This window comes from Larus michahellis, chromosome 7 (genome assembly GCF_964199755.1).
Source record: "Larus michahellis chromosome 7, bLarMic1.1, whole genome shotgun sequence".
NCBI lineage: Eukaryota > Metazoa > Chordata > Aves > Charadriiformes > Laridae > Larus > Larus michahellis.
In genome coordinates this window covers 5849966-5876143 of record NC_133902.1, presented here as the reverse complement: position 1 = coordinate 5876143, position 26178 = coordinate 5849966, and the positions used below count along the sequence as shown (strand labels likewise).

Genomic DNA, 26178 nt, shown 5'->3' with positions numbered 1-26178 from the left:
GGCGTGGAGAGGGCTCTGCTGCCCGAGACAGGCAGAGCCATCGGTCAGCAGCGTCTGAACCGCGGCCGCCACTACGGAGAGGCTTTTTCCGTAGTGTTTGTCCCCGGGGTACCCCAGCTGCTCTGACAACAATAAATTTAGCAGAGAGGGCAGGACCAGCAACGAGAGTGAGAGACTAAACGGAGCACTCGATACAAGGCGGGATTTGGCTGCCTATCACTTTCCTCCTTCTCCGGTGTAGTGTGTCCGATCCTCTGCCCCGGCACGGGGTCAGGAGCACACCCCGGCTGCAGGAGGGGAGCGGGTGATGGTAGGGTGCGATGGCAGGGTGCCTTTCCGGGGCACTGCCCAGCTCCACGCGCAGCACCGGGGGAGGTACAGCCCCGGCGCCCGCAGAAGCCGGGACCCAAAACAGAGTTCTTGGCAGGGAACACACCAAGGGATCTTCCAGTTTAAGCCACTGATGTATTTTTAGCCATCCCTGTTTCTCAGCCAGCCTGTGTTTATGCCGTGGAAGCTCCCTTGCTCATGTGTTAACAGCAGAGACGAAATGTAGGAGACGGAGAAGCCACATGCGGGAGTTGGAAGACCCAACTCCGTAGCGCATGGCCAGACCCCAGGTAAGCTGGGCAGACACTGAGCTACACGGGTTTTCATCAAACTCTCCAAAGCCGGAGGGAAAAACGTAGCACATGAATCAGCTACAGCTCTTCAACCTTCTTCACCTTGAGACGCAACAGGAAAAGGGTCCAAGCGCACCAGTATAAAACAATAGGGAGCTGAGTTAAACCATGAATCACTGAGAAAAAAACTGCCTAAAAAATAGCTTTACTTGGCATTATCCCAAGCAACTTCTAAGGTCAGCCTGCACATCATCACTTGTGTCACCTTTTTACGCGAGATCTTCCAAGCAGCGAAAGGAGGAAAGAAAACAACTCAAGTGAGAGGCGGGACAAGACCACATCTAATTCATTACATTTTGAAGTGATGCATCCTTTAATAGGTTATGTTCCAGCGATTGATGGTACCAGATTGACATAACGCACACGAAAACAGCACTAGTAACAATACTCAAACCAAAAAAACACCCCCAATTCAGTGAATTAGAGCCCGTCTCTCTGCATCCCCCCAGCCCAGGTACGGAGCTGCCACACCGCCCCGGCCGGCGGCAGAGCCTCATCAGTGGGTGTGCTGATTTCTAAACACCTCTTTATTCCTCCCATCAGGAATCTTGTGCAAGCAAATAGTGAAATACGGGGAAATATACAACCAGAGGAGCTGAGAGGTGCCTGTGTGTCACTCCAAAATGTCATTGAACTGGGAGAAAAAAAAGCAAATTTTCAGAGGAAGCCTGAGCTCGGGGACTAAGTGAATTAACACTGCTCTATCCCCGGTAACGGTTAAAATACCTCGATAGTTTCCATATGCTCACCGGTGTTGCGCTAGAAACGTGTGAGTTTTATTTGATTCTAGCCAATATATATTTCAATTGGCTGTTACTACTCACATCAAAAAGCTGCCCTCTACTAAGTATTTTATAGACACTTGACACATCTGCCAAATTCACAGCATCCAAATGTATTTTTAATGTTACAAATTGGGCTGTGGTCAGGATGCTGAGAATTTAATGCTCCTGGATCACTCCCCGCTCTTGAATACGGAGCGTTAACGCTTCCTTCATTTGCTGCCATACTTACAATCCAGATCAATGAAAATCTAGACCAGGACTAAAAATAAGTTCCCATCCCCAACTCTCCAAGGAGTCGCAGCTGCAGAGATTTCAAAGAAATCCTTCCACGCGGTGACCAGCCTAACAATTTCTGCCGCTAAAACCTGATACAAATGAGTCCCTCCAGATTGAGAAAGGGCAGAAATACACTTTGAGAAAATTCTTAAGTTTTACAGCAAGAGATAAATCACTGCAGCTGAAGCCGCGGGCTCGTCTGTCAGAGCAGGGCGACATCGCGCCGCAGCCATGCCGGCTCCTTTCGACAAACCTGAAGGGCTCATCACACTTGGTTTTGATTTTAGCAGATTTCTGCCCTAGGAGTTCATCAAATACTACAGAACTACTACAATTGTCACTAAAGAATAGAGTTTTCTCTCATCAGCTCCAGTCCTAACCACTAAAGCTGCACAGGACACTTTAAATCAACAAAGCAAAGATTCTATGGACCTTAGAGCCCCTTCCAGTCCCTAAAGGGGCTCCAGGAGAGATGGGGAGGGACTCTGGATCAGGGAGGGGAGCCATAGGATGAGGGGTAACAGTTTTAAACTGAAAGAGGGGAGATTTAGATTAGATATTAGGTAGAAATTCTTTACTCTGAGGGTGGTGGCCCAAAGAAGCTGTGGCTGCCCCATCCCTGGAGATGTTCAAGGCCAGGCTGGATGGGGCTTGGAGCAACCTGGGCTGGTGGGAGGTGTCCCTGCCCAGGGCAGGGGGGGTGGAATGAGATGATCTTCAAGGCCCCTTCCTACCCAAACCATTCTATGATTCTGTGATATCCAACACTGCACCAAGCTCAAATCGCTGCTATTGCCCCTTCACTTAACTCCCCAAATCATGCTTAGAAATCAAACCCCACATTACAAATAGCTGCACAAACACTGACAGACACGGAGAGTGAAGTGAGAGGCGATTTCCCTGGTTGAAACCTTGCAGTTTAACTCTTGAACAGCACTCCTGTGCTAGTCCAACACCCTTCTGAGCTGTCATTTTTCCCCGCATCGCCCAGCCCTGCACACCGGTGCCTGCACCATGAGGAAAGCTGGAGATGTGCCACAGGTGCCAGGTTTAGTGGTCTGGCTCCGGTGAGTAAGTTTTACAGTCATGCATGTAATTTGTACCAGAGCGGTGTGGCCATTTAAACATTAATTGTGTGAGTTGCACAACCCTCTAGCAAAGCCTTGAGCTTCACCATGCTTGGACCTCACGGCGGGGGGGGGGGGGGGGGGGGGGTGCTACAGCTTCGTCGCGTTGGCAGGCAAATGGCCACAGCCTTCCCCCACACCCTGCCCTGCTCACCAGTTGAACACTGTTATCACGAGGGAAAAACACCCCCGTGCAGACACTTATTATCTCCCTTATCACTCTTCTTTATTTCAGAACAGTAAAGCTGTGAGGCTCTGCCCTTCGCACCATTTGTGTTTACACCCTGACGGCAGCTGCTGCCTGCACCTCCCAGCGCCCAGGGCACACCTCGGCTCCCAGGGCTCTCCTCCAGCGCCTGACAACCCCTGCCCTTGGCTGATGGAGCCACTGACCCACACCTGCTCCAGCACCCAGCCGCCTGGGTTAGTTTCCTTGGGAGTGCTGCATGCTAAATTTGCCTAGAAAATCTGTAAATGACTGCAGGATTCCGGTCGATTTGTCTACTGACGAGTTTGCATACTGCAGGCAGCGTTTTGGTCATATTTGCATTATCAGAGCCACACTTGACTTCCATGGGGGTCAAGTTTAGCAACCACTCGAGTTGTATCAGATTTTACAAGACGAATTCACATTCAGGTCGAGACCTTAGAGGAAAAGCATAGCTGGGGGGAATGGACAACCATACCACGAACCCTAAAAGTAGGGTTTTCCAGGTGAAAATGCTGACAGTTCACCTGCCATAAGCACGGAAGTAGCACAGCTGGAATAAACACTACCACACACCAAAAATGTGAGACAACAAAAAAAGAGGGGGGGGGAAGAGATCCACAGTAAGAAAAAAAAATCTCCTGCCTGTTGTCAGGATTTCTGTTTTCAGGCTGGGCTTCTTGCTTTGCTGGCATCAAAACCAAACAGCACTGGCTGTGGAACAGCCAGGTCTTACTTTGCAGCTTGCGCTGCCTTCAATGCCACCGGCAAGCAAACGTGCCTCTTGCCAGCACAAAACACCAGCCGCTTCCCAGCCCCAGGCTGCAGGACAGCGAGAGGAGCATCCTCCACCTCTCCATCCAGAAGCACAAGGCAAGGTCAAGCTCGGACTTCGCTCCTGCCTTGAACCAGGCTTTGCAGCAGATGGCAAAAGTTACGCCTGACCTCTTCATCCAGTTGCAGATGCCAGTTTTCATGGCCAGTAGCCAGAAGGATAATAAACAGCACTATTTCTTCTTGGCGTGCCGTTCACCTGAAACCCTTCTCAATAAACATGTTCTAGGCTAGAAAAAACTCGCTGTGTCTCTTAGATGGGAAGGACATTGTCCAACTGCCATAATTCACTAGGGAAATGACTCTAAATGAAACCCACTTGTGATTTATTTTGGCAGCTCAACTTCTGTTTATTATTCATTGGTTACAAAAGAATATTATGGGACTTTAATCACACGACTGGAGTCTTACAGAAACTGTGGCATGACCTTTTTTTTTTAAAAAATATATAAAATTACACAGCTTAAGACACAATATTTAACCCTCATCCATTCACCATCTTAAAACGTACTGAAGTCTAACACTAGTCTGTCCATATTTCAGAATAATGACCCATTCATCAAAACAACAGGAGATAAAGCTCAGCCATGCAGGAGCAAATGAATATAACTGAAAATCCCTACAACATCAGGGATGGTGACACAAAAAAAGCCCCCAAATATTTTACAGATTTAGGCTTAATTTGCTATTAAGAGCTTACAGTGGTTTGCTCTTAAGGCTCAGCAAAGGCAGTCGAGGCTGTCCCGGCAGCAGAGGCGCATCAACACCAACCACGTGAGCCAAACCTGAGCATTGCGGCCAGGGAAGCCATGTGCAATTTGATGTCTGGAGGCAAACATATATTTAAATAAATTAAAAAAATGAAATAAGAGTGCCTACAGTAGGAGATCTGAGAGCACTGACTACGTTAGTTTAGCGTGAAACACAACCTGCGGTCAAAAAAGCCATCTCCATACAAATGGGTTGAGGCAAGAAGAGTGGCTGAAGCAACAGTGCGGCTTATTAAGCATGTTTACGCAAAGAGTGCATAAAATCACCTCCCTGCCTGCCAGGCGGACGCTGCAAGCTAGCACTCACAGAGCGGAGGAGGGGACAAGCCACTGACTCCAGTGACACCAGCTGCCCGTAGCTCGGGTCAGCTAAACGGGCACTCGATAGCCGGGATGACCCCATCAGCAGGGGAGTGCAGTACTCCCCCCTGCTCTCTGCCACGTGCAGCACCTGCATCACTCTCTTCTTCTGCTCACCATCCATCTTCATCTCTTTCTTCCTCCCTATATTGATTCTGCAAAGTGTTTCCTGATCTCCATTTAAAGAGGGAAAAAAAAAAAGAAAAAAAAAGTAGTTCACATAGTTCCATCTATGACCTTGTCAAACCCAATAACCTGTGGGCATTTCTCTATGCCAGACACATCCTTCTCCTTTTCTCCTTCCACAGGCTTAAACACTGCCAGACGCTGCAGCACCCGCGCAGGGCAGGGCAGGGCAGGCAGCCTGAGCCTCCCCGCAGCTGAGAGCCGAGACCTTTATTTCCACATGCAACCAGAACGGACTGCACCGGTCACCAAAGGATGGGACGGCTAATTGAACTGTCTGCTGCCGTGCTGGGTTCAGGCTGGGCAGCACGAATATATTGGTATTCTTTAACCACAGCAGCTGCCATCTCTTTTCTTGCACTGCTGTAGTTATGGAAAAATAAATAAATAAATAAAAAATTACTGTTCTCACAGAGCAAAGAAACAGGAGCCAAGCAAAGCAACCCAAGTTATCAACCAGTATCTTTAGCAATGAGAAACATGCGAGGCTTTTCCCAGCCCAGAAAACATCCCTTTTGTCTTCTCGTTAACACTTAACTTTGTTCTAGCACTAATTGAGCCAGATCCTAATACAGGAGATACTAAATGACACATCGATCTTTTCTTTAAAATACAGCCTTTACTCATTCAATCGCAGTCATTTACTTTATGGATGTGTGTGCACAGGACAGGAAGGGAAAGATGGACCAGAGATAACAGGAAGGAATATTTTTTTTTAGATTCAAACTATTAAGCCACAAAATCTTGGTATTCCTCTTGAATTTTTGATTCCTTTGGAAACAGATTTTGTACAAAGCTGCCTCACCTTTACTGACTCGGGCTCCCAGGTCCAGGTTGCACAGATGCTGTCAAGGGTTAAACTCGATTGCAAACGCAGAGGCTGCTTTATTACAAGGACAAAAGCCTGATAGGTGAAACAGCTTCAGCCAAACAACCAGTAAAGGCATGTCAGCAACTGTCAAAAAAATTACAGCCAGTTCATGCAGGAGGTTTAGCAATAAACACAACCAAAGAGTGACAAATAAAAGCGAACGGAGTGTGTTAAACGCTCAGTGGAAAAAAAATCTATGGGAACTTTTTATACTACACCCTAGGGCAGAGAGGAAATTATGCCACAACTGGACGGCAGCTCTTAGCAAGGTCAGCCCAGACTCCAGTTCAGCAGCAGCTCTGAGAAAAACCCTACAGAGGAAAAATCGGATAGCACTGGCTCCCCAGAAGCTGCCGGCACAGCTTGAACCGCCTATTGTTACAGCCGAACCACAGCAGCTCCTGCATTCCCAGCCTCTCCCAAGGCATCCGAAATAGCCCAAGTCTGGGACTCCCAAGGAAAATTTTGTTACGCCCTGCACAGGAATGTTCCACCCACGACTGTTGTTTCCTTCCATAAAAGGATCATCAGTGAGATGATTTCTGAAGTTCATGGTATTGTCTACAGATTTTACTGAAATATCGCACCAGGAAGGGGAAGCCAAATGAGCCAGACTATTTTAAGGCTTTTGCATTTGGAGGAAATTCTAGGGCAAAATTTCAAAAAGGCAGATGCTTTGAACTGGGAAACGTTACCCTCTGTGGAGAAGGGAGCATTCCTGTCTTTAGAGCTGCTTAAATAACTCTTTTGGGGCCACCTCTATTTGATCGACTTTATTTTTAAATTTAGAATCTGCTTTTTCAGACACCTAAATACTATTTTATATGAACATGTGTATGTGATCAGGGCTATTTGGGAAATAGCTTGAAAAGTTAACAACTGACTATATAAAAAGCTACTCTTACACCCTTCTCATACCTACAACGCACCTCGAAGACCTGCTCAATCATCTCGGCACCCAGGTGGAGCACAGAAGTGTTATCCCCATCATGACCGCTGCCACACGACCAGCCAGATGGCACAGGAGACAGGCTCACAGGCAGCACAGGGGCTGGATCCGCAATGAGGATCTTGAACTTGCTATCCCTAAGGTCTCCTTTTCCCTAAGGAGTACGGAGAGCACATTCCCATAGCCGCATACCGCATATTCCCTCCTGGGTCTGACTGGGATCTGCATTGCTCTAACTGGGAGAATAACACACAGCGCTATTCAGACATGTCTCCGCTGGCCTCGCTCCCTCACCGTCAGTGATCAGTAAAACGTTACCCTGGTCTCAAAACCAAGGCTGGGCTCCCCTCTCCTGGACGGCTGCAAAGGTGCAGCTCTCAACAAGGCTCAGTAAAGTACCGCTCCTCCACAGCAGAGGGAAAGCTGCTTTGCTCACTTGGTAAATGACCCCTTTCCCAAAGAGAAAGCAAGCTGTTAAAGGTTAAATACTCTTTGTCTTCTAGGAACCTGCCTGGTATCACTGGTCTCCAAAGATACTACCAAAAAAAAGAGATTACAGGTTGATGGTAGGTCCAAGGCCCCAGTGATGTGGGCAGCACCTGAACCAACAGCCTACATGAGATTCCCAACTCTGTGTTTGGCAGTTAAGGCTGACAGGAGATGGAAGAGCCAAAGATGAGCTTCCTCAATTAGCTTCTGGGTGCTCCCTCACTTATGACGGCAGCAGGGAAGGCGAGCGCTCGTGCGTGCAGCTCTGCCTCCCCACGCAAACCCGAGGCAGGCAGGGCACCGCTCACACGGACAACCGAGAGCAGGGGCTCAGCAGGGAACCCCTTCCTGGCTTGCTTTGACTTAAAAAAAAAACAAACAAACAACTTTTTTTCTTTTTTCCTTCTACAACTGCATCTGAGGTTTACGTTTCCTGTGGAAGGAAGTCAGAGATTGAAAGGATGTTTATGAAAACTATTATTTACTCTCCAGACAAGAATGGCTCCTCTAGCTCCGATACCACGCAGTCATGGCAATTCCAGCAAACACTGATTAGAGTTTGTATAGTTCTTAGGAGAGAATGTGACTGAAGAAAATGAGCTTTTGTAAAACACCTTCCAGGTCCAATCTTGCCATAAATACACAAGATCCTGAGCTCCCACCGAAATTTTAGCAGCTGCAACATGAGAGTTCATATACGTTTTTATTTACAGCACGCACTTTCAAGGACACAATGGATTGCATCGCGCCTCTCAGTGTGTCAAGGGATGGAAATATGTCAAAAGACAGGAATTACTTTTTAAAAAAACTAGTTTGCTGCAAGTACTGTGTACTACCGGCTACAGACATCTCATATGTTACAAATGGGAAAAGGTATCTGAAGATTAAACTTTTTGCTCTGGCTGGTTTTCAGCTTTGTTTCAAACCTATTGCAAAAGCTGGTTGCCAACTGTTTCTTTATTGAGCCAAGGGTGGTTTGCAGTTGTGGTTACTACGATAAAACGCAATAACGAACTTCATCCTGGGCTTCCTAAGGAAGAAGTTCACAGAATGACACCATCTATCCATGTGTATGCTTCAATCAAATTTTGCAGGGAAATATTGGTCTTGAGGATACAAATTTCCTCCAAATTTAATAAGAATATAGGATCAGCAGAAAAACCTAGTTTTATTGTGGGACCAAACTACAAACTACCACCAGAAAAGGTAAACAAGGAAAAAAAGCCCCTTTCAGTAGCACTGACTCCCTTCCTAGCAGAGCACTGACTTCTCCTAAAGGCACCTTGCTTTCAGTTGTTTCAAAACAATTTCTTACCACACATTGGAACATTAAACCCTTCCTCTCCAAGTGGGAGAAGCCAAGCCTCCTCTCTATAAAAACTCAACACTTCTGAGTGTCCTTGATTCCACTGAGAATATGCTGGTAAAACAAAGGCACTCTTCAGCAGAGGAACAGGCGGCTGAAGCTGAAAAGCAAGGTTTTCGCCCCCGCAGTCGGTTATCAACAGCGGTGGTTATGTGACAAAGGCCCAAACCTCGACACTCACTCCCCCTGCTAGCACACAGGACGCGCTACTCAGAGGAAGCGGTGCAGGGGGGTGACAGGAACAGCAAACGCTTCTTCTACGTTTCCTCTGGTTCCGGGGAGACAAATATAAAATTTCATCTCAAACTGAAATGCAATTCAAGCATTCCCCAGCACTGTAAGATGACCTCTGCTGCTGTGGGTCCCTCCGACCTGCAAGGCCTGAGCTTGCTGACGCTCCTTTACTGCTTTAAACTTCAAGACCCAGCCAATTCCTGCCATTCTGACAGTCTGGTTCCAGCAATTCACATATGAAAAGCACATACAAGTGTGAAATGGGGGACCTGGATTAGAAATGCAGAAAGAAAAAGCTCACAGCATTTCAGATTCAAACATTTTTCTTACCAGAGAGCTAACGCTCTCAGTAATTCAATTGTTTCAGCGTTTGTCAGGATCTCTTGAAGTAAAAAACAACTATTACACTTGTGGGAGATCATCCAGCCCTAGCCCATGCAACCGCAAGCTCCGGCATCACTCTTAAAGTCTGCTTCTACCTTGCAAAGCAGCAAAGTGCGGGAAAACGGGAAAATTCACAGCTAAATACAGGAATATTTGTGATTAACTGCAGCTCCAGGCCACTTGAAAGATGCCCTGCACAGACATGCCACATACACATGCACGTTTGAAGGTTTTTACTTGGACAGAAGTTTAATTGGTTCCTTTACAGCCAAACTAAACGAAGGGCTGCACAGACAGATCTGCCTCCCCGGTACTTCAGGGCAGGATACTGTCCAAGTCCGTCTGTACATGCTTTGGAGAACTTCAAAGGGATTAAAGAGTGAGAAAGCACAGACATAAGGCAAAGCTCTAAACAAAGCTTGCCGAATCGCCACAGCACAGAGACTCTTTTGTTATCCCGCAAGCACAGCTGACTGCGGCGCGGCTTTTGTTCATCACTCACCACATTCATCCTTGGGACCTGCAAGTCCTGTGGCACTCTGGGCAATTCTGCACCACAGCTCTTCTTGATCCAGCTTTTTTGTAGTCTTCTCTGAATTTGTCACCCCGAATGGGCCCAAAAGGCTACAACAGCACCAGCTTTCCAATCATACCCGAACTCTTCAAGTACTGCACTAGTTTCTATTCCCTCCTCGATTTCTGTAATTGCCTCCCCGCTTGATTTCTTGTCTCACCCCTGAGCCAAGATTCCAGGCTGCACCACTCCGAGGTATCCCAAGCCCATCCCCAGTTTAACAGCAGTAGTCAGGGAAACATGCAAACACAAAACTAGTTCTGCTAGGAGAGGGGTAAGCATCTCACTTTTTTTTTTTTTAAAGCAATATGAAGGCATAGAGAAGTTAAATAATCCACTCAGGGCCACGGACTCTGTGGCAGAGGTAGGATTAGCAATATACACCAATGGCTGCCGCAGCAAGAAGTGGAAAATACAGCCTGCCATGCTGGTGAGGGAATGACATCCCATCCCAGCAACCTCATTTTAAATCTGGTATTAAAAAGATGAGTCAATGTTGACAATGAGGAAAGCAGCATGATTGATGATTCAAGACGTTAACGTTCCCGGTCTAAACCAGAACAGTCACAGGAAATACAGCAGCACTGGGTGATACCTCAAGATCAGATAACACGTGGACCAAGCTCAGTGCTCACAAACACTGCAGCCATGGCCGTGCTGTTCAATACTGTACTCCGAGCAAACACATCTGTCAAGCAAAAGACAAGTGAGAAACATAGCTAAATAGGACACGCAAGATGAACTGGCAGTCAGTCATCAGGCTTAGTCACTAGCAACTCAGGACACTTCAGCAAACAACCTAGTTAAAAGGCTAAATAGCCTTTTATTGATCCTTACGCAGTAGCAAATGTGCTTGTACCTATTTAATCCCGTTCATTTTATCATTAGCTTCAGAGTGGCACAACCGCAAGCCTCCTGATTTTGATTTTTAAATCAATTTCTTGATCACTTCCCTTTGGAGGGTGACCAGAAAGCAGGCTAGAGCAGCTGTTCAGTGAGCAACTCCTGAAGCCACTAGTGTAAGAGAGAGCAGAAACACCTCCCCAACGAGAGCGGGTTTCTGCCTGCCAGAGCCATTCCTCGATTTAGCATCGCAAGATGAGAACCCTTGGCATGGCTGGAGAGGAGACGCCCGTACCTGCCTGCCATCCTGTCCCACGTTGGTCTGTCCTCTCACTACAGTTCGAATGTTGTCATCCAACCTCCTGGAGAAAAGAATCCATAATGTCAAACTCATTCTCTATGTGCCTGAGCTGAACAATTGCAACAACCTTGAGAGCTACAGAACAGATTTAAAACAAAAAAGCTGGTGCTACCAATGCTAAACTATTTTTCCCCCGCCCCCCTCTGTAGGACATCACTGTCTTACCTAATTTAATAGTCCTGATGCAAAAATAAAATTCATTTCCTAATTTAATCAGGGATTCTTGCATTTCTCTTCCCTTAAGCAATATTGTCGGTTTTCACTTCCACTTTCCACATATTAAAGTGCTGTCTCAATCATTTCAGGTTGGCAATGCCAGACTGCACAGAAAATTTAAGTATTTCCTGCACACATATTTATTTTGTACTTTTAGTACCAATAATGACAACAAAAAAAAAAATACATGAGAGTCTTTTTACGTTGCTACTTTGACCTCACAAAGAGAACAAATTCTCAGCAACCCACCCTTCTGGGTAGTTTGTTCTCTCAGCCTTCAAACTCTACTAAAAGTTGGTACTTGGTGATTCTTAGTTCATCATTTTTTCAAAGCTCTACTTTGCAACCCACCAGCTAAAATAACCTGAAAGGCATGTATTATACAATAGGGGCAAAGTATAATTATAATTACAGGGAGTCGTTTTTGTCTCTCACTATTAGGCTTGAGACTGATCCTATCCATGCCTTTAAAGCAAATTAATTCCTATCAGCTGTAGTGCAAAGGCTGTGTGAAGCCTCGGTGACAACCAGACTACTCGCCACCAGAGATGCAAGGAAATGGAGAAATATTTACCTTATTTTCAATCTGATTTTGTTCACAACTTCATCGATGTTTGCCAAAGACTACAACATGAAAAAAAACAACGAGAAGTGAAATGGGGAACCTTTTACTGCGATACACATCGGCTGTGATACCTAACACTTTCTCATGCCTGGCACTTTACACAGAGGAGAGCCATGACTTTGTTTTACAGATGGAGGAACCGAGACACCCTTAGCAACTCCGCTGCTCCTCCGGTCACATAATGAAGAGCAGCAGAAGACAAGGCAGGCCAGCGTGCAGCCCTGCAGGTCTCGAAGGCTCCCCGCTTCCCACCCAGCCCTGACCAAGCAGGGTGCCCTGAGCCCTGCCTCATCAGCAGAGCTGCTCCCGAAACGCCGTGGTGACAGTGACCTCCAGTGGGCAACGGGGACAGAGCCCTCGTCTTTCCAGCCAGAGACCCTCCTGCAGAGCCTGGGCATCCAGCACAAGGGTGGAGGAGGCCTGGCTGCTGCAGGAGCTGCAGTGGGGGTATTGCAGGGGAAACACCTCTCCACCACTGGCAAAGGGAAAAACGCCAAGCCAGCACCACCAGCAAAGTGACTAGAAACAGCTGAAAGCCAAAAAAGCCAGTGCTGCAGAGGATCTGGAATACGGTACATGCTGGAGCTGCCTCCCAACCCAGTGTTCAGCTGCAGAAACACCTCCTTTTTTCCAATAGCTTAGTCCAAAACTGCCCCTGGGGCTGATTTGGGGAAGACAAAGTACGGATATGAGCCCAGGGCGATCTCATTCGTTACATCTCAAAAGAAACAATAGGTTTCAAAAATGGATGACTCTCTAGTGACATTTCACAGGCAACACCTGCCTTATTTGGCTAAAACCCCTGAGGATTTACCAATGATTAATACATGGCAAGTTATGAAATTTACTACAAGAGAAACCTCTATATAGAGAACTAATTTATTTCTACAGATCAGAGCAGGAGACTTTTAATGCAGCGAGCACTTTGGGTGGAAAGAAACTACATAATGACAGTGAGCCTCGTGAGATGCGAGTTTAAGATGTGATTATTGTTATAGTCATACTACCTGTGCTACTCTTTAAAAGAAAAGGCTCGTTTAAACACGCCTTCAGTCACTTATTATCAGGTTATCCCTCACACTGAGGGCTGTATTGTGAGCACTACTTACTTGCTCAGTGGGAAAGAGAGTATTAATGTACTCCACAGCGTTGAAATCTGCTCTGTCCAGTGGATCTTGGCTGGGAAATACCTGAAGAGAGGGAAGAAAACAAATGCATTCAACAACACATCGCCGTTCATTTCTGTAACTTTACTCAATATCCACTACTTTTAATTAATTACTTCAGCACCCACTTCCGATGGTGTTTCACAGCATTGTTCCAACAAGCGTGCACAGAGAGCGGTCAGGCCTCTGCCCAGGAGTAAAGCAGCTACGTAAAATTCCTGTGGATATCAGCCTGGATAAACACAGATAATATACACGCATGCTTCCATGTACAACCCCAGCACAATCGATGACGGGCAAGGAATTCTGGAGACACGCAAGCCATTAATTATGCACCCCAAATCATGCTGACGCTTTTGCTGTTAATCTGGAAAGGAAACCCCCTGCTGAGGCATCGTCCTTATCTTTGCCTGGGCTTTGCAAGGCCCTGTGGTGAGAGATGGAGGATTTGCTTTTCGCAGCCACATAATAGGAAACACGATGAATTAAGAAACGGTTGTACAAGTTCTCTGGACACTTGGGTTTCCCACTTTCACATGAAAAAGAGGGAGAGAAACAGAATCTGCTGAATGATTCTTCCTACCCACAGGAAAGGGAAAAGAGCAGCTGTGGTGCAAACAGATCTTATCTCTCCTCAGAAGTAGCTTACACGATGCAAACGCAGCTGCCAGGCTTTGCTTTTTGTCCTCACAGACTAAAATATGCTGCGTTCCCTTCTCTGCTACCATATTCATTCCATATTTATACAGTTCTGCACTCCATGACCAAACCCCTGCCTAGCTCGCGCCGCAGCATCCCCTCTGCATGTCACCCTGGTCACATGCAGCATTTACACCGTTTTACACATTTTGCAGCGTAAAAGCAGTGGTTTTGTGAGAAGATTTGAACAAGAGCAACTTCTCCCTAAAATAGGCCTCTTAAGCTGCTTTCCTAAAGCTACTCCTACGGCCAAGAAGCGGGTGGCAGTTAAATACCCATGCCCAGGTGAGGAAGGAGCTCTGACGTTAGCCCATTAGCACAATTGCAGCATCACAACCAGCCCATCCTGCTCTGGGCTCATAATTCCTGCAGGTTCAATTAAACACAAATCTCCACAAGCGTTAAGAGCAGCTGAAGCAAGGGGCAGGATGGAAGATAAAGGCTAGTCAGGAACTCCACTCTCAAACTGCAGATAGAGATCAATGCTGCAGGCAGCTGTACCAGCTGAAGTTGCTACTCCTAGCTCTTTGCCACAGCCCATTAATCACAAATGACTACCCCACTTTTGGTGGGGCACTAGTCTGCGCGTACTCCCTACCCTGCTTCGGGCAGAAGTCAGCTGAGCCAGTTCTGCTTATTTAACCAGAACCTGACTAAGGAACACTCACAGGAACAACAGGATGATTGGGCTGGTAAATGCTAGTGAGGAAGTGATGAAAGACAGCAGGCAATGTCATCCTCAGCATCTCCTCTTGTTCAGGATACGGGTATCTGCTTGCAGCCTTATTACCTGTTAAAATAACTCAGCCAGGGATACGGTGGATTCTCCATTGCTCGAAACCTCAAGTCTGTCTCTAAAAGACGTGTTTTACCTCAAAGAGACATTTTGTGCCTGATGAAAATATTGTTAGGTAACTGTCTTTGGTTGTACAATGTTAGAAATCATAACAGGCTTCTCTGGCTTTCAAACATACAGGCTCTAGAAAGTGCAGAGGATTCTTCTTCTGGACAAGGTCCAGGTCTCCTTTAGAAGCAGGCATTTAATTCAGCAAGTCTCAATATTTCAGCAAAAATTGCCCAATGGTTTACTGCCAGGTGTGCCAACCCCATGCAAAGATAAGAGTCTGTGGGGCATCTCTTTCTTTAGAGCAATAATATTCCAAAGCTGGCACAGCACCCACAGAGAAACGGTGCTGCCTTCCTCACCTTTTGGCTCTGGGATCACTTGAGATGCTGCACTAGCTACCACGGGTCTGCCCTGGTTCTTTGAGGAGAGCCCCCAAAAGCGATCTGCAAGTGCTCTCAACACTCAAGAAAGTGAGAAAGCTTTTTTGAGTGACACTTTGAGAGGCAGCTCCTGTTGCTGTCTGTGGACTTCTACTACAAGAGCGAGCTCTTTGGACAGAAGGGCTAGCTGAAGTCAGTGCAAGCTCAGCCAGACTCCAACAGAAACGTGACTTCACCCTGGTTTCTCATGGACTTTTGCCAGGCCCCAAGCACCACAAAGGGTTTCAGGGAACACTGAAGGACTCGGGATGGAATGTAATATTGATCACAACAGTCAAGCCAAGACTTATCCTAACTCCAAGTCACAGGCCATTTGGCTCCATTAAGATGCTTTATATACCAAATAACAAGGATTCAATTAGAAGACAGAGAAGAGGCATGCCCCGGGTTGCTCAGCGATGGCGAAGCCATCAGATGAGATATGCTCGGCTGCGGCCAGCCGCAGGATCAGTCCTCGCACCGCAGCAGACGGTGACAACCCCCCAGCACTCGGGGGACCCGAGCCGGCGGCCAGCGCAGCCCGGGGACACCGGCAGAGCCCGTCCTCCCCGGGGGCTGAAGGGGCTCTCCCCCCACGCCAGGCACCCCACCCCCAGCCGCAACCAAGCACGGCCACCGCGGGGCTCTGCGGGGCCCAGCAGCGGAAGGCCCGGAGCCCCCTGAGGGACCTCAGCGCCCGGCAGAGCCCGCCGGGGCCCTCACAGAGCGGGCACTGGGCCGCGCCCACACACACCCGGCCCCTCACCGGGCGGGCCCTGCCGCACCCCACGGCCCGGCCGGCCCCCGCCTCGGCCCCGCGGCAGGCCGCCCCGGCGCACCTGCTCGATGGCGGCCTGCACGGCGGGGGCCAGCTCCAGCGCCGCCTCCAGCCCGGCCGCCAGCTCCGGCTCGTCCTCCTCCATGGCGGCGCCCCGCTTCCGGGCCGCGGGGCACGCCGGGATGCGGGAGGACACGCCCCTCCTCGTGTGGGCGGGGCCTGTGGAGGAGAGGCGGAGCTTGATCGGGCGGGGTCGGGCTGGTGGGCGGGGCTTGCAGCGGCGGAGGCGGGGCCTGCCGCCCGGTGGAGCGGGGCGCGTCCCGGCGGCGGGAGCGGCGGGATCGGTGCGAGCCGCTGCCGGTCCGAGCCCAGCCCAGCCGAGCCGAGCCATTGCCGGTCCGTGCCGAGCCGGACCCCCCCTGCCGCCCGGCCTGCTGTTGACAAGCGGCGGCGGGAGGCAGCGCGGCGGCCGGTCGTCCCCATGTGGCGGACGCTGGCCCTCGCCTCCGCCTTCTTCCCGGGGCTCTTCGCCCTCTGCATCCGGTTGCTGCGCTGGGCAGCCCCGGGATGGAGCCTCAAGGACCGCATCCTCCTCAGCGGCAGGTAGGGGCGGGATGGTCGGGATGCGACCGGGACCGCGGCGGGCCGGCAGCGGGAGCGATCCGGATGGGCCAAGAGCCCCGAGCCCCGGCGGCTGGGAGCTGCAACCGGGGAGTGCCCCGACCCCCGGCGGTCCCGATCCCAGACCCCGCGGGGGGAGCAGGGGCCGCGGGGAGACGCAGCCCCCCAGCCGTGGGAAGCCCTGCCCGACCGTACCCCGCCGCCGTGGCAGGTCCTCGGAGCGGGGGTGCTCCGGTGCAGCTCTCCCTCTGCCCGCGGGGAGCCGGGCAGCATCACCGCTCATCCACGGGGTTGGAAGGGATGAGACCTGGAAACAACCCCCCACCCCACCCCTCTTCTGCCGTGTCCCCGGGTGGCAGCGCCTGTCACAGCCACCCTGTCCCCGTCCTACGCCACCGGGGCGCGGGGGCAGAGCTCCTCCTCGCCACGGCAAGTCTTTCGGGGTGTGCACGGAGTAGGCGTCGAAGTGGTAACAGCTGTCCTGGTGCAACCAGGGTGCCAAGGCCACCACCCCTCTCCTCGGCCCTTCTGGGGCAGCGTTCGGGGTGACCTGTTTCTCTTCTCTCTGTTTCAGGTTGGTGTCAACAGTCCAAGCCACAATGGCAACGGTGTCAGGGATCACGGTTGTCCTTAACTGCAAGAACGTAGTGTATGACAGGTAACACCATCCGAGAGCCTTGCTGTCCCACAAGGAGCCCGACGAGGCTGTGCCCGGCCAGCTCACAGCTGGAGTATTTTATGCCAAAGGCTTGCACGTACAAAGGGGAGAGGAAAACCAGTTTCGTGTTCCTCTTTCCTCCACTTCGGGTGAAGGGTTGGGCAATGTTCTGGATGGACACCCCCTGAAAGGTGCTGGATTCTTCAGCCTGCTCAGACCTGGGGCTGCTCTGCCACCACGGAGGGGCTCAGCCCTGCGGGTGGGCTGTAACATGGGCCCATAGATGAGCAAATAATAGACATCATCGTGTCTAAAGGGGTAGGGAGTCCCCTCCCTGGCAGGTGAAATTGCTAAGAAGTCAAGCAGACCTAGTGAGAACGGATTTTAGAGGTGCATCACCTTCTTGGTGCCAAAAGGATTCTGAAGGAGTCCAGAAATGAGAAAATCAGTATGGAGTTTGCTCCAAAGGAAAAAAATCACACTGCCTTGTCCTCAATGTTCCGAGATAAACTGCCCCAGAAGTGCCTCTCGGCAGGAGTGATAGCGCAATCTGGGTCAGAAGACTTAAAAACAGAGCTATTATCCAGAATGGCAGAGAAAATTGTAGGAGGGAGGAACATAATTACACTGAGCTGGAATTTGACCGTCACACAGCGAATTTTAGGGTGATTTTTAGGGAGGGCTGCCCTCTCGGTCATTGCAGACTTACCTTTAATACACGGATGTGCAGTGTCCTGCCTTGCTCTAGATGGTGAGATCGATCCAAATTGCTCAGTCCTGCTTAACCCAGGCGGTCTAACGAGTTACATTTTTGCTCTAAAATCAAATACCTGCTCCATAGATAGGGCAGCTGATAAACCCCAGACTGAGACAGATGGAAGGCGCTGCTGGCAGCCCTTCTCCGTGGAGCTGTGTTCTTGCCCGGGTGCTCTCAAGGCCAACGGCTCGACGCAAATACTTTGTGGTCAGAGACCTAGATTTTCGTTGGATCTGGAGGAAATAGAGCCCAGCGCTCAGCAGGGAAGGCCTCGGAGAATGACAGCGAGACAGGGAGCCAGGAAGCATCACAAAGGTTGCAGTAAAATTTGCCAATTTATTTACACAGGCAGACAATCATTATAGTGCTGGCACTGTAATTGCCCTCCAAAGCCCTGGGCAAGTTTTGCAAACACAATAGCTGGTCACTTCCCCTCCCTGCTTTACATCACTCACGTTGTTTTATCTGGAATAGGAACGCGTGCAACAAATTTTTTCTTGAGATGGCAGGAGGGGAAAAGCAGATTTATCTGGGCCTCAAGCTACATTTCTTTAAGCAGCAGTGTAGGGTGTTTTGTTTTTTTTTTTTATCAGTGTGATTTCACTCAGGACTTTTTAAGGAGCCGGGTGTCCCTGCGGAGCGGGGCTTGCCGCTGCCCAGATTGTGCAACCGGGATTCCGACATGCTTTGGGAACAGGCAGCTGCCTGCAATTATTTCCCAACAGACAAACGTCTCGCGGGGTTTATTGCCTATATGAGATATTTTGCGCTTCAGTCTCTGAAGTCCAGGCCAGGCAACTCCGAGCTCTCCGGGTGCTTTCCAAACCCTCCCCGGGTTAGGCAGCCTGCCCAAGCCTTGTGGCAAGCAGAAAGGACGCGGTCTTGGAGCTTTTTTCCTGCCCAGCATCAGCTCTGGGTGTCCTGGGGCTGCTGCAAAGGTGTGGGATTAGTGCCGGATCCCAAGGGGTGCAGTGCCCCTGGCCCGAACGGCAAACACCCGGCTGTAGGGCTAATCAAGATCCTCCCATTAGCGCCGTGTTTGTGCTTGGCTGGGCCGAGCTCGGTGCCTGGCACGGCCAGGCGTGAAGCGGGGGCAGCACCGAGGAGGCGTCCTCCACGCGTACCAGGTACCTTTTCTCTGCTGGGACAAATCAGGTTAAGTTTCGACACCTCTCAGCTTACCATCAGCTTCAACATCCGCTGCTTCCATTTCAGACCTAAAGACTCTCTCCCACCTTTCAGAGTGCCGCGAGGTGCTCAGAGCGGTCGCGATGCCCCTGTGTGTGCTGCTCCTCCCCTAGGCACTGGCTGGCCGTAGAGTACATCTGGGTCCTCGTTCCCTACATGACCTACGACATTTACGTCATGTACCTCTGTCACTGGCACAAGAGCCAGGACAGGGGAGTCGTGGAGAAGAAGCACTCGCTGGCCAGCGTGCAGAGCTTCCTCCTGCAGGAGCGGCTGATGGTGACCCACCACCTCTTCATCCTCATCGTGCTCACCCCCATCACCCAGGTAAGGGCTGAAACCCAGTCCATGAGTCCCGCGTGGCCGCAAGGGCTTGCCATCGAGGCTGCGTGAGGCACAGCATCTCTGCTGCCAGTCAGGAGCCCGGGACCCCCTGGAGATGCTGGGTGTTAGCTCCCGGCCCCCTCTCCAGGAGGGCCCCTGTGCTCACCGCTGGCTTTATTTGCAGCACTTCAGGGGAGAGCTGGGGGACTTCTTTGTGGGCTGCATCTTCATAGCGGAGCTGAGCACGCCTTTCGTGTCGCTGGGCAAAATCCTCATGCAGGTAGGCGAGGAGGGATGGGGCTGGGAACCCCACAGCAGCTCACACCCCTTCCGCACCCAAGGGTGCCCTTCTCTATCAGCCCCTGTGGCTGGGCTGGGGGTCCCAGGGGCTGCGGGTGTCTTGGAGGGGGGCAGCCCCGAGCTCCCCCACAGTGCTGCCTTCCTCCAGCCTCCTCTTAAGTTCCCATCCCTTTCCCCAGTAAGCGGCATGCCCAGTGGCATCCCCAGACTGGGAGCTGCGCTGTGTCCTGGTGCTGCCCCCTCCTGTCTGTAGCTCCCCCCTCCACCACGCTCCCTCCTGCCCCAGCCCTCTGCCCCCCAACACCTCCCTCCCTCCTCCATCCCTTCCCACCCTGCTTTCCTGCTCCCTCCATCCATGCCTGCTGGGTGCTCGGCTCCATGCTTCCAGCACAGCCAGTGCCCGAGGAGCGATGGGGGGCTGCTCACCCAGCGCTCACCCCACGTTGGCCTTCTTCCTTCCCCAGCTCAAAATGCAGGACACGCTCCTGCACAAGGTGAACGGGATCCTCATCCTGGTGACCTTCTTCCTCTGCCGTATTCTCCTCTTCCCCTTCATGTATGCCGCCTACGCCAGGCAGGTGGGAATCCCCATTTACATGGTGCCTTTCCGCATCCCCCTGCACTGCAACATAGCCAATGCCTCCCTCATCGCCCCCCAGCTCTACTGGTTCAGGCTCATCTGCCGCAAAGCCGCCCGCCTCTACAGCAGCTCGCCCGCCGATAAAAGCAGATAACGGTCGGCAGCGGCAGCCCAGCGCGGGGGCTGGAAAAGGGTCAGGCCCCCCTCCCCCCCCCCCCAGCTCTTCCACCTTCAATGCCAGCGCTGTGGGGGACCATCATGGAAGCAGAGCTGCGGAAGCAGTGATATCGCCGGGCTTTTTTAGCTGGAAGCAGCCTCACCATCTCCACCGCCGTCCCAGGCGGTGCCAGCCTGGGCTAGGAAGGCTTTCTTCCCACGCCGCTCCAGTGCCTTGTGTCCTCCCACCCGTGGGAGCCAGGGCAGGAGCCAGCGAGGAGGAGGAGGTCTGCCCATAAGCACGACATTCCTTCTGGGAGTCAACACTGCGGCACCGAACTAACGGTTACACGAGAGGGGTTTGTTACAGACCCCCCCCCCCGCGTCTTTCAGGGCTGACACCAGACACCGGCACTGAGCACGGCGTGAAGGAGCCTGTACCCGGAGGTGATGCTGCAGCCTGCCCAGCCCCACGCAGCAGCACCGGGGACTCGGGGAGCTGTGTGCTGGACCTGCCGCAGCCCCAACTCACTCCTCCAGCTGTGGTTTACGTCCTCCAACTGAGAGCAGAGCCAGGCCCCGGGGCTGTGGCACGGCTCTGCACAGCGTGTTCCTGGCCGTTACCCACTTGGCCTCTACACTCAGCCTCTCACCTCCCACTGCTGCTGGGCTCAAACTCATTTAAGACTCCACTTAACCCGAAGGTGCTTTTCACTACAACTGTCTGGTGTCTGTGGCTGACAGTCCTGGGCTAGGGGGGCTCTGGTGGCCCCAGCAGGCTGGAGGGCGGAGAAGCTCACGCCAGGACAGAGGAAGGGTTGCGCTGTCTCAGAGCAATGCTGGCAGAGCAGAGCACCCATGGCTGAAGGGCAGGATGAGGACAGGAGACTGCTGAGTCCCCATCTCTGGGTACTATGCAGAGCCCTTTGTTGGCAGGGGATGCAACTTTCAACCCTTTTCCCTAACTGCAGTTGATTTTAGTTAGCCCAAGCCAGGGCAGCCACCTCCTCCCTGCAGCCTCCCGTGCTCGCCTGGGGTCCCCCTGCTCCAGGGCAGGGACTGCACCAACACGGCTCCAGCAGCCCCTCTACAGCCACCCGTACCCAGAGACCTGGGGACACTCTGTGCCTTTCATTCTGTCTAAAACCGGTCCGGAAGGGCCGAGGACCCAGTTCTTTTGGGTATCAGATCTTGTCCCAGCCACAGCTGTATTCTGGAAAGGCTAAAATAAAAAGGCCTCTTCCAACATGCAGCCGGTTATTGCAGGAACACTACTGTCACTTTAACCATCGAGACCAGCTGATGTTATAAACCGCTCGCAACCCATTACAGATGTTTGTATCTCGCTGTTTTCATCGCAAATAATGTGCCTTATGTAAGGACAAAAAAAAAAACAAACCAATGAGGCATCTCAGTTTGCACTAACACTGCCCTATTTACTACTGCACCTATCAGGAGACCAATAAAGATTTCCTCTCTGAGTCACACCACTGGATGTCTCTCCCACGTGCCGTTCATTTCTGGGTGGGGGGTGTTAACACACGGGGTTATCGCTGCACCCCCACCTCCGGGCAGGAGCAACACACGTATTTCCAAAGGCACCTGCCTGTCCTGAACTCACCCGACTCGCCTCCACGTGGTGAACCCAACAACCCGCCCAGGACTAGGAGAGGGCCGGCAGCAGGGAAGCCAGAGGGAATTGGTTTCCCCGATGCCGGAGGCTGCCAGGCGCGCTCTATAAATCCAGCCAGCCAGCAGGCAAGGCTGGAGCCACGGCACCAGCAGCTGGGCTCAGAAGAGCTGTTTGCACAGCTATTCCCGCTGGAATATCAGAGTGGCTGTTCCTACCCGTCTTTACACGGCCCCTTCACGGCTCAGACAGGCTGGAAGAAAACACAGCAGGGGAGAAATAAGTTCAAGAAAGAAAAACAGACAGGGTTTATTACAGATCTTACAGCTTTCCACGCAAGGGGTCCCCTGAGGCAGGGTCAGTGCTCTCCTCCATTGCCCTCTCCAGCTCCTCAAGCCAGCTCCCCGGCTGATCGGGCTCCCAGCTTGCTGAGCTTCTGCAGGAGGGTGCCACGCAGCGCCTCGTCACCGACATTGTCCGTGATGGACTCCAGGAAGTGCCTCTCGTTGGCTCTCCGCAGTGTGTTGCTGGGGGACGTATCGGCGCTGCTGAACGTCTCGTACTGCGATAGGATCTCCAAAGCTACCACCACCAGCGGCTCACTGCACTCTTTGTTCGGCAGCATGGCGGCGACATGCAGCAGGTGGCAGAACATCTGGATGCAGATGAAGGACACCTCCTGTGTGGAGGTCCTGTCCTCGGCAGGGTGCGAGGGGTGCCCCGCGGTGTTCTTGATAGAGCCCAGCAGGTCTGTCATGGTGCTGCAGTACAGCTGGACCACGTGGAGCCAAGCCTCTGCCGGCAGCCAGCTGGAACAGCTGGAGCTGCAGAGGAGCTGGAAGCCCCGCAGGAAGAGCACGGAGAACTGGAGGTAGCAGGCAAATGGCCGGAGGTTCAACAAAGGCATGTACTGCACGTACTCCAGCGTGTATGGCACGTGCAAGATTTGCCTCTGCAGCAGGTTTTCGACCACGTGTGTGAGCCTCTTCCATTCGCTGTGGCTGCACCAAGGGAAGACCTGTATAAGGGCCACCAGGAACCCTTTGCTGAAGAGATTTACTTCTTCAGGGTTGTCTACATTGACTGTGAGGAGCGTCAGCATCGTCTCCCTGAGCGCTGTGGACACGCAGCAGCACTCCATCCATGCCAAGAGCCCGCTGCCCAGTCCATAAGCTGGCAAAGGCTGTGATGTCCACTCATCCTCAGGAAGCGTGCAGATCTCAAACAGAGTTGCTGGGACCTCATTCTTGAAGTGGTCTCCATAAAGCTTCTTCAGCCGGAGACCGATGGTCCAATCCAGCAACGCCACCTTCCTGTGAAGCCAAGCCAGCGACTGGACCCACAGCTCAGGAGAGGGAACAGTTTCTGGTCTTACCACCTCACAGAGTTGGCAGAGGATGTTCTGCAGCAGGTCTTTGGTCTCCAGCGAAGGGAAGAGCTGGTCCCTGGGCTGATGCCAGTACTTCGTGTAACCATCTAGAAGCTTGCAGAGGCTGAGGAGAAGTGGGAACGGGTGACAGGACTTGATCCAGTGCTCTTCTGAACAGGACTGTACCCCCAAAACCTTACTGAGGATCTGCAGGCTCAGCTCAATTTGAGCAGAGTCTGATTTCAAATAGGGAAGGACAAAGGCTTTGGTCACCTCTGCAGGTGACACAAGTGGGGCAGCTGAGCTTGGCTGCATGAGGAAGGCCAGGAACTCAAGGAACTGCTCCTCTTCCCTCACAGTAGAAAGCCTCCCCCATACTGCCTCCTCCAGACACCTCACAACCAGGCTGCATGGCCTGCTTGGATCATTGTGGGTCTCCAGGAAGCTCAGCGCTGGGAAGGAGCAGAGGATTTGTGCGAGGAACTGGTGCGCTCCTAGGTTGACTACAGCAAGATTACAAACCTGCTTCACTGTGGCCTCAGGGTACAGCAGCATGAGCCTGGCGACAGAAGCCACAGCCCTAGTCAGGCCTTGATCAGACACACTCTTCGTGATCTGGTTGAAAGTCACATTCAGATCCTCCTGGAACCCCTCCATGACAACCTGCAAGTTCAGGGACAGACCTGGCCCACCCCACGACACCAGGACACCCGAGATCACTTTGTTTTTGTCAGTTAATGAAAGCTCAGTGTAACACTCCACAATGGCTTTGGTCACTTGCATCTGCAACTCTCGGGCCTCCTTGTCTTGGCGGGACATAGCAAAGTTCACCAGTGTCTTCAACAATTTCAAAACTAGCTCTGGTTTCTGGAAGAGAGCTTTGTTTTTCACAAGGCAGTCAACCCAGTCCTTTGAAAAGGCCCAGGTCTTTTCAGAAGCAAATATGGAGCACATCTCCACGTGCCTGTCCAGCTTTTGCTCAATGATTGTCATGGCAACTGAAGACACGAGGCTGGCATCCAAATCCTTGCCCTTCAGGCTGACACTGATCTCCTTGAGAAAGCTTTTGGTGATCTGTGTCAGCTCTAACACTACATATGTCTCATCCTCACCCAGGTCTCTACTCTCCGAGAAGCAAACCAGGTTCTTCCCAAAAGCAGTAAGAGTGTCCAGGAGCCGGTATGTCTCATAGCAGAGCTCCTCAGAGCTGTTCAGGGTGCTCTGCAGCTCCTCTTCCCAGGCATGCAACAAGCTGCAGAGAAAGCCCAAGCCAACAAAGAGCTCTTCACAAGAGAGCTTGACCATGGACAAGAGGTTCAGGCTTCTCTCTGCTTCCTTCACCTTCTCGTCCAGCCCCCTGTGGTGGAACTGGCTTTCAGTGTCCTTGGTCCAGAGGCTGACCACAGAGCTGATCTTGTCCAGGTACTCTGTGACAGGCAGGGGGCTGTCCTCTGGCTCTAGGTCGGTGAACACGGACAGCAGCTCCACCAGGTTGGCCAAGGCATAGCATTTCATGCGGGGCAGGGTGATGCTCCGGTAGGTTTGCTTTAACCCCTCTATCAGGACCATGAGCAGGCTGGTGGCAGCAGGGGTGTCATTCAGAGAGCCAGGGTCACCCTTGAACCTCTTTGGGGGCTGGAGACCATCATCCAGAGAGGTCTCACACCCATGCTGACGTATGAGAGTGCTGAACGTAGATACTGTTGAGTCTTCCTGTCCCTCCTTGTGTTTCATCACCTCCCACCACACGTCCAAGAAGAATCTGATGTCTGATGGGGACGTCTCACTGGCGATGTACTCCACCAAGTGCTCCAGCTCGCTCCGGCACACATCTCGGGGCAGCGCCAGCAGCAGTTGCACGAAGAGCCGGGGCGCACCGAGGGCTTTGACCAGCTCGAAGAGGACGGTGTGGTTAAGGTCGGGGATCATCCTGCCCATGGAGAAGAAGTCATCCTGCTCCCATCCCTGGTCCAGCGAGGCGGCCGGTGGGGCCGGCAGTAGCACTTTAGCCCAGACGATGGCCACGGCCTCCTTCTTCCAGAGGCTGTGCTGCAGCGGCGACGGGCAGCGGGCCCCGATCTCCCCCAGGGCGTCGGTGATGGGGGGTCCCACGCGTGGCCAGTCGGCTTTGCGCAGCTCCCGCAGCGGCCGCGGCTGGGTGAGCCGGGCGGCCAGCAGGAACCCGCCGTGCAGGATGGCCGTCTCCTCGCACACGCCCCACGGCCCTGCGCGGAGACACCGTTACCTCGGCCCGGTCCCGACGGCCCCCCCCGCCCCGCCCCGGCCCCGCTCCCCCCGCTCCCGCACCCACCGGGCTCCATGGCGGCGGCGTGGCCGATGCGCGCCCTGGCGCGCTCTGACGTTAGCGCGGGCAGCCCCGCCCCGCCCCGCCCCGCAGCGCCCCCTGGCGGCCCGGCGGTGGCGCCGCCTGCCCCGGCCCTTCCCGTGATTAATTTTTGCGCAGGAAAATCGAGAACCTGATGAAAAAGGGAGAGGAACTTCGGTGCAGCGCGATGCCGCGCAGCTGGAAAAAAGGGACTCAAAC

At 52.1% G+C, this 26178-nt stretch overlaps 3 protein-coding genes across 4 annotated transcripts in view; 1 reads left to right on the top strand and 2 right to left on the bottom strand.

Annotated features, from left to right (window-relative positions):
• The window catches only part of VPS53 (VPS53 subunit of GARP complex), a 73756-nt gene extending 57502 nt beyond the window's left edge, over nt 1-16254 (bottom strand). For both annotated transcript variants that reach the window (XR_012588218.1, XM_074593872.1), the window contains exons 1-4: nt 16112-16254; nt 13251-13331; nt 12091-12140; nt 11235-11301 (exon numbers count right to left, since the gene is read on the bottom strand). Coding sequence is in view for 1 of the 2 variants with exons in the window: in XM_074593872.1 (XP_074449973.1) it covers nt 11235-11301; nt 12091-12140; nt 13251-13331; nt 16112-16195 (282 nt within the window). In the remaining variant the exon portion in view is untranslated. The remainder of the gene's footprint in view (nt 1-11234; nt 11302-12090; nt 12141-13250; nt 13332-16111) is intronic.
• An 81-nt stretch (nt 16255-16335) lies between these two features.
• TLCD3A (TLC domain containing 3A) lies at nt 16336-22124 on the top strand. Its single transcript, XM_074595761.1, has 5 exons — nt 16336-16653; nt 17246-17329; nt 19388-19601; nt 19783-19878; nt 20363-22124. The coding sequence occupies exons 1-5, from the start codon at nt 16532-16534 to the stop codon at nt 20630-20632; spliced, it is 786 nt and encodes a 261-aa protein (XP_074451862.1). The 5' UTR covers nt 16336-16531; the 3' UTR covers nt 20633-22124.
• A 424-nt stretch (nt 22125-22548) lies between these two features.
• On the bottom strand, nt 22549-26072 carry GEMIN4 (gem nuclear organelle associated protein 4). The gene is made up of 2 exons (XM_074594317.1): nt 25945-26072; nt 22549-25858 (listed from the first exon to the last, which is right to left on the bottom strand). Exons 1-2 carry the CDS (start codon nt 25952-25954, stop codon nt 22656-22658), a joined length of 3213 nt encoding a protein of 1070 aa, XP_074450418.1. The 5' UTR covers nt 25955-26072; the 3' UTR covers nt 22549-22655.
• Nucleotides 26073-26178: the final 106 nt, after the last annotated feature.